Source organism: Melospiza georgiana, chromosome 6, assembly GCF_028018845.1.
Source record: "Melospiza georgiana isolate bMelGeo1 chromosome 6, bMelGeo1.pri, whole genome shotgun sequence".
In the NCBI taxonomy this organism is placed as follows: domain Eukaryota; kingdom Metazoa; phylum Chordata; class Aves; order Passeriformes; family Passerellidae; genus Melospiza; species Melospiza georgiana.
In genome coordinates this window covers 18,818,720-18,831,106 of record NC_080435.1, presented here as the reverse complement: position 1 = coordinate 18,831,106, position 12,387 = coordinate 18,818,720, and the positions used below count along the sequence as shown (strand labels likewise).

The 12,387-nt window shown below is 47.8% G+C and overlaps 1 protein-coding gene across 1 annotated transcript in view; it reads right to left on the bottom strand.

Annotated features, from left to right (window-relative positions):
- RRAS2 (RAS related 2) overlaps positions 1–10,835 on the bottom strand; it is a 42,794-nt gene extending 31,959 nt beyond the window's left edge. The window contains exon 1 of the mRNA XM_058025964.1: positions 10,664–10,835. Within this exon, the coding sequence (XP_057881947.1) occupies positions 10,664–10,768 (105 nt within the window). The 5' untranslated portion in view covers positions 10,769–10,835. The remainder of the gene's footprint in view (positions 1–10,663) is intronic.
- Between the last annotated feature and the right edge of the window lie 1,552 nt (positions 10,836–12,387).

The window sequence follows — 12,387 nt, the reverse complement described above, 5'->3', positions numbered from 1 at the left end:
TCCTTGCACTAAGCAATGTTCTCAGGACAGATCAAAGAGCAAACCCACTGCCAGGCGCTCTCAGAGATGTGCAGGCTCCCTCAGCAGCTGCATCAGCCAGGAGACCACGCCTCAAAAAGTCAAGAGCTGCCCGGACACTACAAGCTGAACCTGAAGGAAACCAAACCTCCTGCTCCATTAGCTGCTCTGACACAGCCTGACCTCTGAGAGGCTTCAGCTGGACACCCTCTTTTCTGAAAGCAAGACTTGCTCATCAGGATTACACACAGGGGGCATTTCACAACCCTTCCTTGCAGCCTCTGCAAGAGGAACAGCCACCCCAAGTGGTCAGCCTGCACCCCAGAACGGCTCAGCTTCCCCCCATTGCACAAGGCAGAGCCACATCATCTCCTGTGGTTCATCTGCTGCACAAGCAGCTGCCTGTCCCACCCACCCTGTACTATTGCTCTGTTGGTCCCCATGAGCACAAAGAATTCTCCCAATTCTACCTGGATGTTTGTGAGCCTTTCTACAGCATCACCCCAGGGCTGACACGGTATGACAGAGCAAGTTACAGACTACATAATTGCCAGAAGCAGGAGCATCTTAAACTACATTACAGCAGAAGGTCTGGTTTTCATGTAAAATTTAATGCTAAAATCATGCCCAAGAAGTTACAGTGAGCAGCCTGATTCCCTTCTGATAATTTCTTGATGTTTCTGGAATACCCCCAGAGAATTAAACCTCCTGTATTCCAGGCATGGCATGCAGCTTAGATGTGCAGTTACTGCAGCAATCAAACCAGACAAGAGCTTTTAGGTTTAGCACTCCTTCAGTTGGTAGTATCACTTGTACAACATAAAATAGTATTGTCCCAACAGCTGGAGAAGCAGTTAAAATGACTCAAAAGAGCTGGAAGCACAAGACTCCAAACCAAAGCTAAGTAGACACCAGCACTGTGACAACCTGCTTGATGACAACCTGCTAAGAGCCAGCAATAAAAACAGCAAGGCAGGACATTCAGAGTGGTTGGTCCACTGGATGCCACAGACAGAACAATTTATTTCCAGAAACAAAAAAATCCCCACCACAAGCATCCCTCTTATGGCCCCTACAGAGACAGAAAGAAGATTATCTCCACAGTTTAAAAGTTCTCCTTTAAATACTCTCAGATGGTAAGACAAGGCACAGTTGGTTAACTTTGCTGATGTGCTAAGAAGGATCTTGGCCTCACAGGTTCACTTTCAAATTAGAGGGTCTAGAAAATGTTTATCATGGCATACACCCATCAGAAAAAAAGCTTCAGAATTTGCTGTAGCACTGCAGGAGTGCTGCTGAGCACAGGAGGATATCACCTCCATCCGTGATGCTTTGAGAATTCCCATCAGGAGGCAAACCTGCTTCACAAGGAGGGGGAACAACATCAGTTTAGGGAAAATCAAAGTATGGGAAATCAAAGTGATACAGCACATATGGGTGCACCTTGGAAATCTCTCAGGACATGGCCAAGATTCAGGTAACAGAGTTTGGGGTCTGAGAAGAGGCAGGAGAAAGGATGCAAAGGCAAAGATGCTCTGTTTCTGGAGGACTTCAAACACAAGCTGCTGGGAAAAAAATCCTAAGCAGCAGCTGAAATTGCAAAGCAAAGTTAAAATATACTCGTTATTACATTCTCAGTAATACTGGGTCATGCAAAGCCAGAATGCATTTAAATAAATCCCCATTACTTTACTGGGTTTTGCTAATGAAGGTTTGTTAGTGTGAGCTACTAGAGGCAAGCACTGTATGCTTCTTTAGTAGAGCTGGCAGCACTTGTACAAGTATATTATAGACAGGTTCCTTTTTACATGGTCATAAAGCACCTTCTTAAAAGGAGGCAGAAACACGGAAATATTATGGACACACAGTTAAGTAACTCCCTACCTCAAACAGTGCATATTACTGTAATCCCACCTATTTTCCCTGCATAGAACAAGTCTAATAACAGAAGAAATTTAGTAGATCATTTTTCTACCCAAAGATGCCAGATTTTTCACACAGATTTATCACTGGCATCCTACCATTTCATGGTCTACTTACCACATACGAAGCAAAACACTCAGATTTGCTTGCAGGTTTATAGATTTATGTCTGCTTAAATGAGGAATACTGAAGATGCTCTGCAATATGAGCTAAGCCTGTTAGTTTTGTCAGGAAAACTCAAAATGCTAACAAGAGTGATTTAAAAATTTCTTTTCCTAGCAAATATAACCGGTGACTCAACAGTGTATCACTACAGTTACAGAATACCCTGAACAGGACAGAAAGAATAATTTGCTGGTAAGTTGTGTGGAAGCTCAAGTTTATTTTCTGGCTTAGAAGACTTGAGGAAAGTGACACATTTGATAGCAATTAATGTGTGTACCCACAGCTAATCTGCTGAGAAATAACACTCCTCATAGGTCCCCTGAATAAAGATCTTTGTGGAGCACTTTGCTTGTGAGTGTTACAATAATTTTCTTCTTCAACTGCACCATTTTTACGTGTCAGTGCTAACATCTAGTTAATTATTAAAGCACGCTGGTCCCACAGCCAGCACTTTATGCTATCTTTAATAGTGCCCTTCTGCATACATTCCAATCTCCTGAACTCATTCCTATCTGGATTCACCAAAAACTACACTTCACTTTCTGCTCACAACTGAGAACCTGGTGCAGGCCTGCTTAAAAAGAGCTCCACTGCCAGATGAAGTTGTTTGCAGAGCTGCACAGTGAACCAGACAGGGTAACTGATCCTGGGTAAAAACATTCCCTGGTTATTTTTAACTCCGATGGCTTGCGGAGTTTCGGTGCACTGGAGGGAGTAAATAGCTGTAATGGCAAACTGCTGTGGCAGCAAGGGGACCTTCTCAACATTTCTCCTTACTTGTAGTAGTGCTAGCTTATCAAATTAAACTTTCAGTTACAGCAAAGCCCTGTTTCCTCAGGCTTGAAGAACAAAAACATTTCCCCAGCCTTGTGCCTCCCCACTGTCAGTCCCTCCTAAAAGCAAACAATCAACTTGCCCTTGCTCTCAAGGCCCTCCAGATCCCCACCTGCACCAGCACAGCCCTCGTGGTCACACATGCAGCCCTCACTTGCCAATGCACTCCTGGGGAGCTCCACACAAGCCTGTTCCAGAGGCACCTTCTCCTCTTTAGTCCTTTGTGAGATTTAGCACGAGCACATTTGTGTGTCACAAAGATTCACCATAAACTCCATCATCCATCAGGATCTCCCCCTGTAAGCAGAGTTTATGGCATTTCCCCATGCAACTAGAGACGTGCACAGTCCTCTCCAGCAGCCCTCCCTCAGTCAGGTTTGAGGCTCTGCATAAGCCCAAGTTCTCCAGCCTTTCCCAATCCAGCAGCAGATCAGAATCCCTGACCTCACTGCAACAGCCCTTGCACACAATGCTTGATTAGTCTCAAGATCAAGCACTTCAAACGTGAATATGTGACCTTCTTTAGCTTAAACAAGAACAGTCCAGGCACAGCAGCCCAGCCAACCCTCTTAAAAACAACCCAGTGAAAGCAAGCAGTCTACAAAAAAAGTAATTTCAACCTCAAAGCTCCGTCCAGAAGCATCACTGTGTATCATGAACTTCACACACCGGGATGTGACCAGCTTAAGTATATGCATGGTGAAAAAAAAAAAAAAAGAAAAAACAAAGCAAGCATATTAAGCAAACATCCCTTGTCTGCCATCTACTTTAAGTAATCAAGTTATAAAGAGAGGAAAGAAATATTTTCTTTTGTGTTACCTGCTCTCATTACGTCCCTATCTCAAACCCAAGCTGCAACCACACTTGAGCCATAAGACAGAGCATACAAAACAGCAAAGAAAAGATAAAAAAGAGACAAGAAAAAAAGGTGTTCCCAGTCAGAGCATGTCTTCATAAAGAAGGACACAGGTCAAGGTGAACAGAAAGAGTCTCACTCACTGTCCAGACAGAAATAATTCACCTAGGATCAAACTAGAAATCTGTAGTAGCAGGCCTCCACTGCTCTCTCTCAGAATTTCAAAACAGATCTCCAGCAACTTTGTACGGCTTTGCACTTTGAGGCCAACATCCCCTAAGTGCATTATTTGCAATTAAACTTTTCAAACTGGTTCCCTCCTGCTCCTCACAGTAAGAGTTTGTCTTGGTTGTTCAAAGCTGCACCCAGAAATCTTTGGACATGTCCTATGCAGAGTAACAGGTTTAAAAAAAATTAAAAGTACCAATTACAGGCATGATTTCTGTTTTAATGTTGGTTTTACATACTTCTTGAACTAGAACAAGAAGTGGTGCATTTCCCTGGTTCCATTTTCCTTTAAAAGTGCCTTTTGACCATAATTGAAGACAAGACTACCAAACTGGTGCAGTTCAGCCACCTGAACTGTTGGAACAAAGGGAGAAGCTCTCTGCTTGTGTCACACCAGTCTAGACCTGCAGACTGACTAATTTGGGAAGGTCTGCAGCAAACCCAACTTCCCACCAGCCAGCCAGAAGTCTGCTACATTCCACTTCACGAAGCTGGTATTTATCTTTGGACACTTCAAGGAGTTCAGTCACAACGTTTGCAGCACCGGGAATGCTTTCGGTAAGTGCGAACAGGTTGCACAAGGTATACAAACATCAGCCATTTACGCCCTTCCAAACTCTTGGAATATAAGGGCCCTACTTATAAGAGCCACCCTCCAGCACCACTACTGAGCACTGGAATTCAGAGCTCCAGCCAAAACCAGAGGCAGGAGCCTCTCCCTCTAGTACGGGAAGGAGGCTCAGGGCGAGAGGCCAGCGGCTGCCTATTCATCCCTGGGAGTGCAAAGGGCATGCCAGGCAGAGAGAGACCTGGGAAACTGTGCCAGGACTCCTTGTGCAAGGGGCAGTAGAAGACGAGCTGATAACCAAAAGGTACGTCAATATTTACTCGCTGTACAAGAAACCGCTGCTAGGAGCTAGCACACAGAAAGGTGCTCTCGACTGCCACGTGGGTTAGGTTATCCCAAAGGAATGTCACTTGGGAAAAAAATCTGTAAATCACTCAAAACCAGAATGGTATCTCAGAACTTAAGCACTGCTCCAAATTTATGGCAGCTTTTGAACACAGCTCAGCTCTACCCTGAGTGTGCACTAGTACGAGGCATGAGCGCTGGATAACAGGATTTGTTATGCCACTGATGGCTACACTGCAACACTCACATGCAGCCTGAGGCTTCCTGCTTGCCTGCAAAGCAAGCCTAAGTCACCTACTGCATTCCCAGGCTGTAGATCTGTAAGCAGAGCGAGCCCAGACTTTGGTTTGGTAGCAGTGCTGCCGGAAGCAAGGAGCCAAGCGGTTCGAGTTTCACAAGAGGGGCGACGAGCAGCCCTTATTATTCCAGGTGACTGCATCACAAGTCCTTTGTTTTGATTAGGATTTTTATTTCCCACCTTTAACCTCAACAGATGTCGACAATCAGTTGCTCCTGAACTGTATTTTGTCACCTTGAGTTAGTGCAAGGAGGCCCCAGGCTTTATCTCAGTGTGAGCATACCAGTCCCAGCATAGCCCTGCGTGAATCTGCAGCCTGGAATCCGTGGCATCCCATTCCCTTAATTTGCCTGCACACTTACTCCAAGAGCATTTTCTGACGGTCACCGAGGGTTAGTCAGAATACGCAGAAACTGTGGAGGGATTTGCACATCCCAAGTGCAGCCCAGGGAAATGGGGCACCAAGACATCAGGGTCTGTCAAACACCCAGCACGCTGGCTCCAACACCAGCTGCAGCTGCACGTTCAGTTGTTGCTTTTCAATCTACTTTACTACTCTATTTTGGAGCTTGGAATTCATATGTAGAGCATAAAATTCAGAACAAGCTGTTTTGTTGCCCAACAGCTATTTCAGAGATAAAAGACACTTTGAGATAACCCACCTTTGGGTTTATTGCCAGTTAATGGGAACAGTCTCATGAAAGGAGCAGCTTGGAAAAGGAAAGAAAAAAGGGGGAAAAAAGCCTAAGCAACTGCTCACCCATCTATCTGCAAGTCATATGTCTGCTTTCAGAAAAAGTGTCTGGTATTAAAATTCAAGAGTCAAAAATCTACATCCAACTAACTTTACTTACTAGTCAGTGGAACAGTAAGCTCAGCTCCAACCAGAATTTGTAACAGGCACTTTAAGGGCAGAAGGAAAAGTATTTTCTTTTACAATCTTGGCAGCAAGATTTGAGCTTGTAAATACAGCATGAAATCAGTAAACAAATAAAAAAAGTCCCAAACAGTGGAGCCCTACACAGATTTTGTATCGTGTTAAGTGTTTTAGCAGTTTCAAACATGCTCATGCCTCAGCACAGGTATCATTAAGCTGACTGACAAACTAAGCTCAACTCAGCCACACTGAACTAAATCCATTCAATATCATCTCAAGGATCTAGTGACATTTATTAACTGATACACTCATACAAATCACCAAAGCCTACTCAGTATGCAAAACTATACATGTCATTGTCACAAAACAAAAGCCATCGTTGTACAAAGAGGAAAAAACACCAGGACAAAAATTTGTCAATTCTGATAAAAAATAGACAGTATTTTGCACAGCAGACTTGAGAAAATAAAATATTAGCGGCTTTCTTGCTGCATACTGCTAAAACTAGAAATATTTGTTCAGTTTCACAAAAAAAAAAAAAGGAAAAAAAAGCATGAAGTAAATGGCAACAGCAAGATAAAAAAAAAAATCAGAGGCTGATTAGGTAGTTGCTAGGCTGTATTCCCTTTGAGCAAGGAAACCTGAATATTACAAAGGGCTGAGTTACAAGGGAATGTGGGGTATTTTGTGACAGACCTCTGCATGACAGCTGGAGAAAAGCTATTGTGGCAACAGCTGTGTGCTCTGCACAGCTCATACTCCCAAATACCTCAGCCTGCTAAGAGGCCAGTTAACCGGCTGCAATGCATTTTAAAAGTTTGCTGCCTCTTGGGATGTGAGCATGATGGATTATTTGTGTATGTTTTCAATAACAGAAGGAATGCTTAGTTCTACCACTTAGCCTTTTACAAAATGCTGTGGTGTAATGCTGAACTATCATTCACTGCTGCTTTCCTAGAGTTTGTAGCTGCAACATCCCATTAACTCTCCTCCACAATTAAAACATCTTCACTTCCTGTCTTCCTGTCTTACCAGTGCACAGGCTCCACAGCAGTAAATTCATCTATCATATCCTGATTTAAAGGAAATGATCTGGTATTTCCAGGATGAAATCCTGACCCACCAACAGCAATATTGAGCTGTGTGCACCTCCCTAGAGGAAGAATTTTGAGGAACACGCTACTCATTAACCACTGAAAGCTTTGATCTGCTGATTTGTACTCTAAAGCTGCTCCAGGGTGTCAGGTGAATGTCTGAGAGGTGAGCCCAGGCAGTTGTACACAAGTGACCAGTTACACCTCACTTACTCCTGCACTGCCCTAATCAGCACAGCGGGGCTGAGCTCAGGACACCAGAGAGCCTCCCTTGTACGGGATGGGTTTGCTCACTCAGCCTCCTTACAAACACCTTGCTGTTTCAGGCCAGGCTGAGGCACAACAACGATCAGCAGGAATTGTACTCTGACACACAGGACAGCAAGCACAGGAGCACTCTGCACTGCCCTAACCTCAGCCACTGCTGCTCCTGCAGGAATGAATGCTCTCTGCTTTCCCACCATCATCTAAACAAGGCAGGGGAGGATGAGCTGTGCAGGCATCCCAGAAAGCTGGCAAGAGAAAGAAGATTAACTGGTTCTTCTTACATCCTCACTTTCTCATGTTTCCCTTTGTTTTATCTGAAATCAAGGAAGAGTTTTCCCATTTTCAAGTATGAATCCCCTGTTGTCTTTCAAAGACACAAGGTAAACTGCAGCACATGCTTCCTCATGATACCCTATCACCACAAAAGTCTGATTTACTGGAAAACAATAAGCACCGAAGTAAAGGCTGCACTTGAGTACTGATTTACTGAAAATTAAAAAGGAAAGCAATAGGAAGTATAGAAGTACTTGCTAGAAGTAAGAAAGAAAAAGCTTTCCTTTTTAAGCTTCAGTTGGTGACAGCCTTATTTTAAACACAAGCAATAAAGAAGCAAAAAAGAATTTAAACCCTTCACTGACATCAGGATCTGTCATGCAACAAAAGCTAGTACTGATCCATGTTTTAGGGAAGGCCACTACACGTTTGTCACTTAATCCTAAGAAATTCCAAAAATGAAGCACGTGACTTGCTTGTAATCAATTTTAAAACAACTTGGAGAAGTTTCTGTGCAGCCTTAAAAGACAAACAACGTATTTGGCAATACACTTGCTGTACAGAAACTACCCAGGTGCCTGCATGGCAAAGCACACACTTGCTAACATCACAGCTTTAAGAGCTCAGAAAGACACTGTGGGATATAAATAGTACAGCAACCCTCATCTCTTATTGTCCAAAACCACACAGCAAGCACAGAAACAACACAAAACTCTCCCCTAAGGTACCTGAAGTACTGCCCAGGTCTTTTTTTCTCAGCTACTTTTCTTCGGGGTTTTTTTTGGGTTGTTTGGGCTTTTTTAAAGGCTGAATTTTCTGCTAAACTCCACTTTGCAGTGGCAAGATTTTATCTCAGGATAAAGCTGCCGAGAGGGCAAGAAGATGGAGATAACTTAATGCAAACTGACAATAAGTTGTTTTGAAGAATTCACCCTCAATGTGTCAGCTTAACACTACAGCGCTGCTGCCTCAACACTCCTTCAAAGTGAACTATTTATTTTTCTGCTGTTAATTTGAAAAGATCCTTATACGTGGCAAAACAGACACGTGTTCCTCTTTTGCAGAAATTTGCTGCAAGACAAGTGTCAGTCACAGCACTTCACCCAAAATTTATAACTATATTTAATAAAAGCTCAAGCTGTTAGATTAAAGAAATAATTTCTACAAGTACTCAAATATTGAAGCCATCCAGTACTCAGCAGAACCTTACTGCTATTTAAAAAGATGGCTATACAAAGGCATCAAGTGTGAACTTCCCCTTTTTTTCCTCTTTACATCTTTAGTAGAAATTACAGGTTTTTTGTTGCAAAGGTAGTTATCCCAAAGCCCTCAGTGCTGCCTCAATCCAGAAATCCCTCCAGCAACATTTCCCAAGACTGAAGCCACGTCCAGCTGCACACATGACTGCCACAGTGAGACACAGGCAACACCACCTACAGCAGCAGTGAATGGCACCCTAAACCAGCTGCAGAAAACCCAGGGTTTAATTATCTCCATACGCAAGCAATGAGGAATTCAATCCACACACTGGGAGCACTGCAGTTATTCCAGCCCCATCACCTTCAAACAGACCCACCAGCCAGAAACTGACCAGTCATCTACACATCTGACTAAAGACACCTGCCCAATGCATCTCAAAAAACACCAAACTAAACTAGTTCCAAGGAACTAATTCTCCCAAAGGGTTCCCTCTTTTAATGTTCTGTATAACACTGGATCTTACAAGAATAATCTTATTATTCTGGTATCCAGTACTTATCCAAAAATTCAAAGTAATGTTTTCTATGTAGTTACTTAGTCTGTGCTGCGGAGCTTAAATTCTTAACACAGTAGTTGAGCTAATGAACACATGGATGCATATGTGAATGAAAAACTCGACTGAAATAAAGAAATGGTCTCTTTGCTATCAGAACACCCAACATCTATTTTGTTCTAACAAAATATTAGTGGAGAACATCACTGCCCCAAGCATTCAAAGACAAGTCTGCCCCGCCGTCCAGCAGCCCATCTTAGGGGTAGGCAGAGCATGACCGGCTCTCCACAGTAGAATAAAAGAAAACAAACAAGAAGCCATGCCCTCCAGATTTGCTGCTCTGCCGTCAGCAACAGCAGCAACCAGAACGCAAGGAGTTGTCTCCTCCTACCACCATAAACAGAGGTAGAAATGCTAACAGCAACAGGGCAGGGGCTGAAAATAAGTAAAGGAGGTACGGCTGAATTCGTGGCGAAACACTAAAAAGGGATCTTCCTCGTAACACTGACGCGCACCCTTTGTATCGCTATTCTGGCGTGGTTTTTACTGAAAGCGAATAGACGAGAAAGTTCAATTGTCTGCAAGTTGAACAGCAGGCGCTCCGAGGCTTGGTGGGCGCTGGCCGGTCCCGCTCGCACGGCGTGCCCCGCCGCAAGCACCGCTGCTCTCGGGGGGAGCCGCGGGAGCTCCCCGGCCCCTCGCCGGCCCGGCCCGAGATGCTCAGCCCGGGGCAGCTATTTCGGAGCCGGACGCCGAGTGTCACCGCTCCCCGGCCGCGCCTGCCGCTTCCCGGGCGGAGCGCGGGGCCGGACCCCGCCCGCGACCCCGGAGCCGCCGGTCCCCAGCGCCGCGGCGCCCCGGAGCCCAGCGCGCCCGGCCGGCCGACCCCACCCGGCGGCGGCGCCCGGCGGCCCGGGGGCGGCGGCCGCCCCTTCCCGCCCGCCCTCCAGAACCTTCCCGGGGGCTCGCAGCGGCCCCCAGCCCCTCAAGGTCACAACGCCGCCGGCTCCCCGCCCCGGGCTTCCCGCTGCCCCGCCGGCAGCATCCCGCGGCGCCGCCGGGAGCTGCCGCCCGCCGCGCCGGCTCCGGCCCCGGCCCCCCCGCGCCGGGCAGCGCCCAGGCCCCGGCGGCTGCGGCGCTTCTCCCGGCGCCGCGGCCCCTCACCTGGATGAACTGGATGGTGAGCGCCGACTTGCCCACGCCGCCGCCGCCCACCACCACCAGCCGGTACTTCTCCTGCCCCGGGCCGTCCCTGCAGCCCGCGGCCATGGGGGAGCCGAGCGGGGCGATCGCGGCAGCGCCGCCGCGGGCTCCGACGCCTGCCTCGCTCTCTCTCCGGCGCTCTCCTGCCGCTCCTCCTCGCGCCGCCGGGGCTGAGCAGCCGCAGGCCCCGCCGAGCGCCGCCGGCAGCGGCAGCAGAAGCAGCGCCCGCCCCGCCGCGCGGTGAGGCAGCGCCGAGCGGAGCGCGCAGCACCGCCCGCCCCCGCAGCCAGGGCGCCGCGGCACTAATGGCCGCCGGGGGCGGGGCCGCGCAGCGACATGCTAATGAGGAGGCGGGGCTTCTCTTATCTGCATGCTAATGAGGGTGAGATATGCACAGAGGGCGGGGCCAGCGGGGAGCCGCCGTACACACGGCCGCAGGGGGCGGGGCCCGCTCATCGCCATGCTAATGAGATGTTGCATATGCATGAGGTGCCCGCCCCGCGGCACCGGCACGCCGCGGTGTTTGTGTGGCGCGGGTGGTGGCGGCCCCCGGTGTCCCCTCCGCCCCCGCGGCAGACAGCGCGCCGCGGAGGTAATTAGCGATGTCCCCGTGGGCTGCGGCGGGGCGCCCGTCTGAGTGGCTCATCAACATTAATGAGGCGCTGGATGCCCACGGGATGGAGGAACGTGCTGGTCACCCTGAGAGCAGATGCAGAGCCAAGGCGCGGGGAGGTTTCAAGCCAGAGGGTCGCTAATGTCGCTTCTCACCAAGAGGGAAAAAAGGGAAAAAGTCATAGTGACTAAAGCCCTTCGCCACTCTTCATCAGGTTTCCTTGTGAGCAGGCACGTGAACCGGTTTCTCACTCATTTAAGCCATTCAGATCAAGTCCACCCTCTCCTCCGAGCGTCACCCACCGCTGGATGTCACAGCCCCGTATTCATCCCTCTCTACTGGGTCAGTGCGTGGTGAGTTCACCCTGGGCATCTCCACCGCCTCTGCTGGGGACAGGCTGCTGTGATCTTCCAGTGCTGTCCCTCCTCTTTGGGTAATATCTTACTGCCCAGGGCGTTTCTGCACACCCAGCACTCGGCAGATGGTCATCATACAAAAAAGCAGAAGTTTTGCTTTTCAGGGAATTCCTTCTTCACTTCCTCTCCCCTTTTTGTGAAGATATAAAGCAACAACTCTGTGAATATCTAATCTTGCGCTCCTGTACACACGTGCGTCCTTTTGCCAACACAGAGCTGTTGTCGTGTTCCTCAATGGCAGAATCACATCAGCAGGGTGGACACGCTCCTCCTCCCTACAAACAAACCTCCAGAAGTAGTGGCCACGCATGGAATCCTCGCTGAAGGGACCTGCCCTGTCCAACACTGGAGCTGTATGGGGAGGCAGGGACAGCAATCCATGCAGCCTTTTTCACCCAAGAAACCCCGACTTTGAACGTTCGACACCCATTTCAGCTCTGCACCAAAAGATGGGAGGATCCCACAGGTGGGATTGAGCCTCCTTCCCTCCACAGACCCAGCACAGCACTGACAGAGATCCGCAGAGAAATTACAGCTTGTGGAGCTAATTAGGAGCTAACATGATATCATATGTACACATGGGGGCAAATCCATGCTGCAGCCTAATCTTAATTCCACTATTACCCAATTTGTCGTGCTGAGCTTTGCAATTCTTT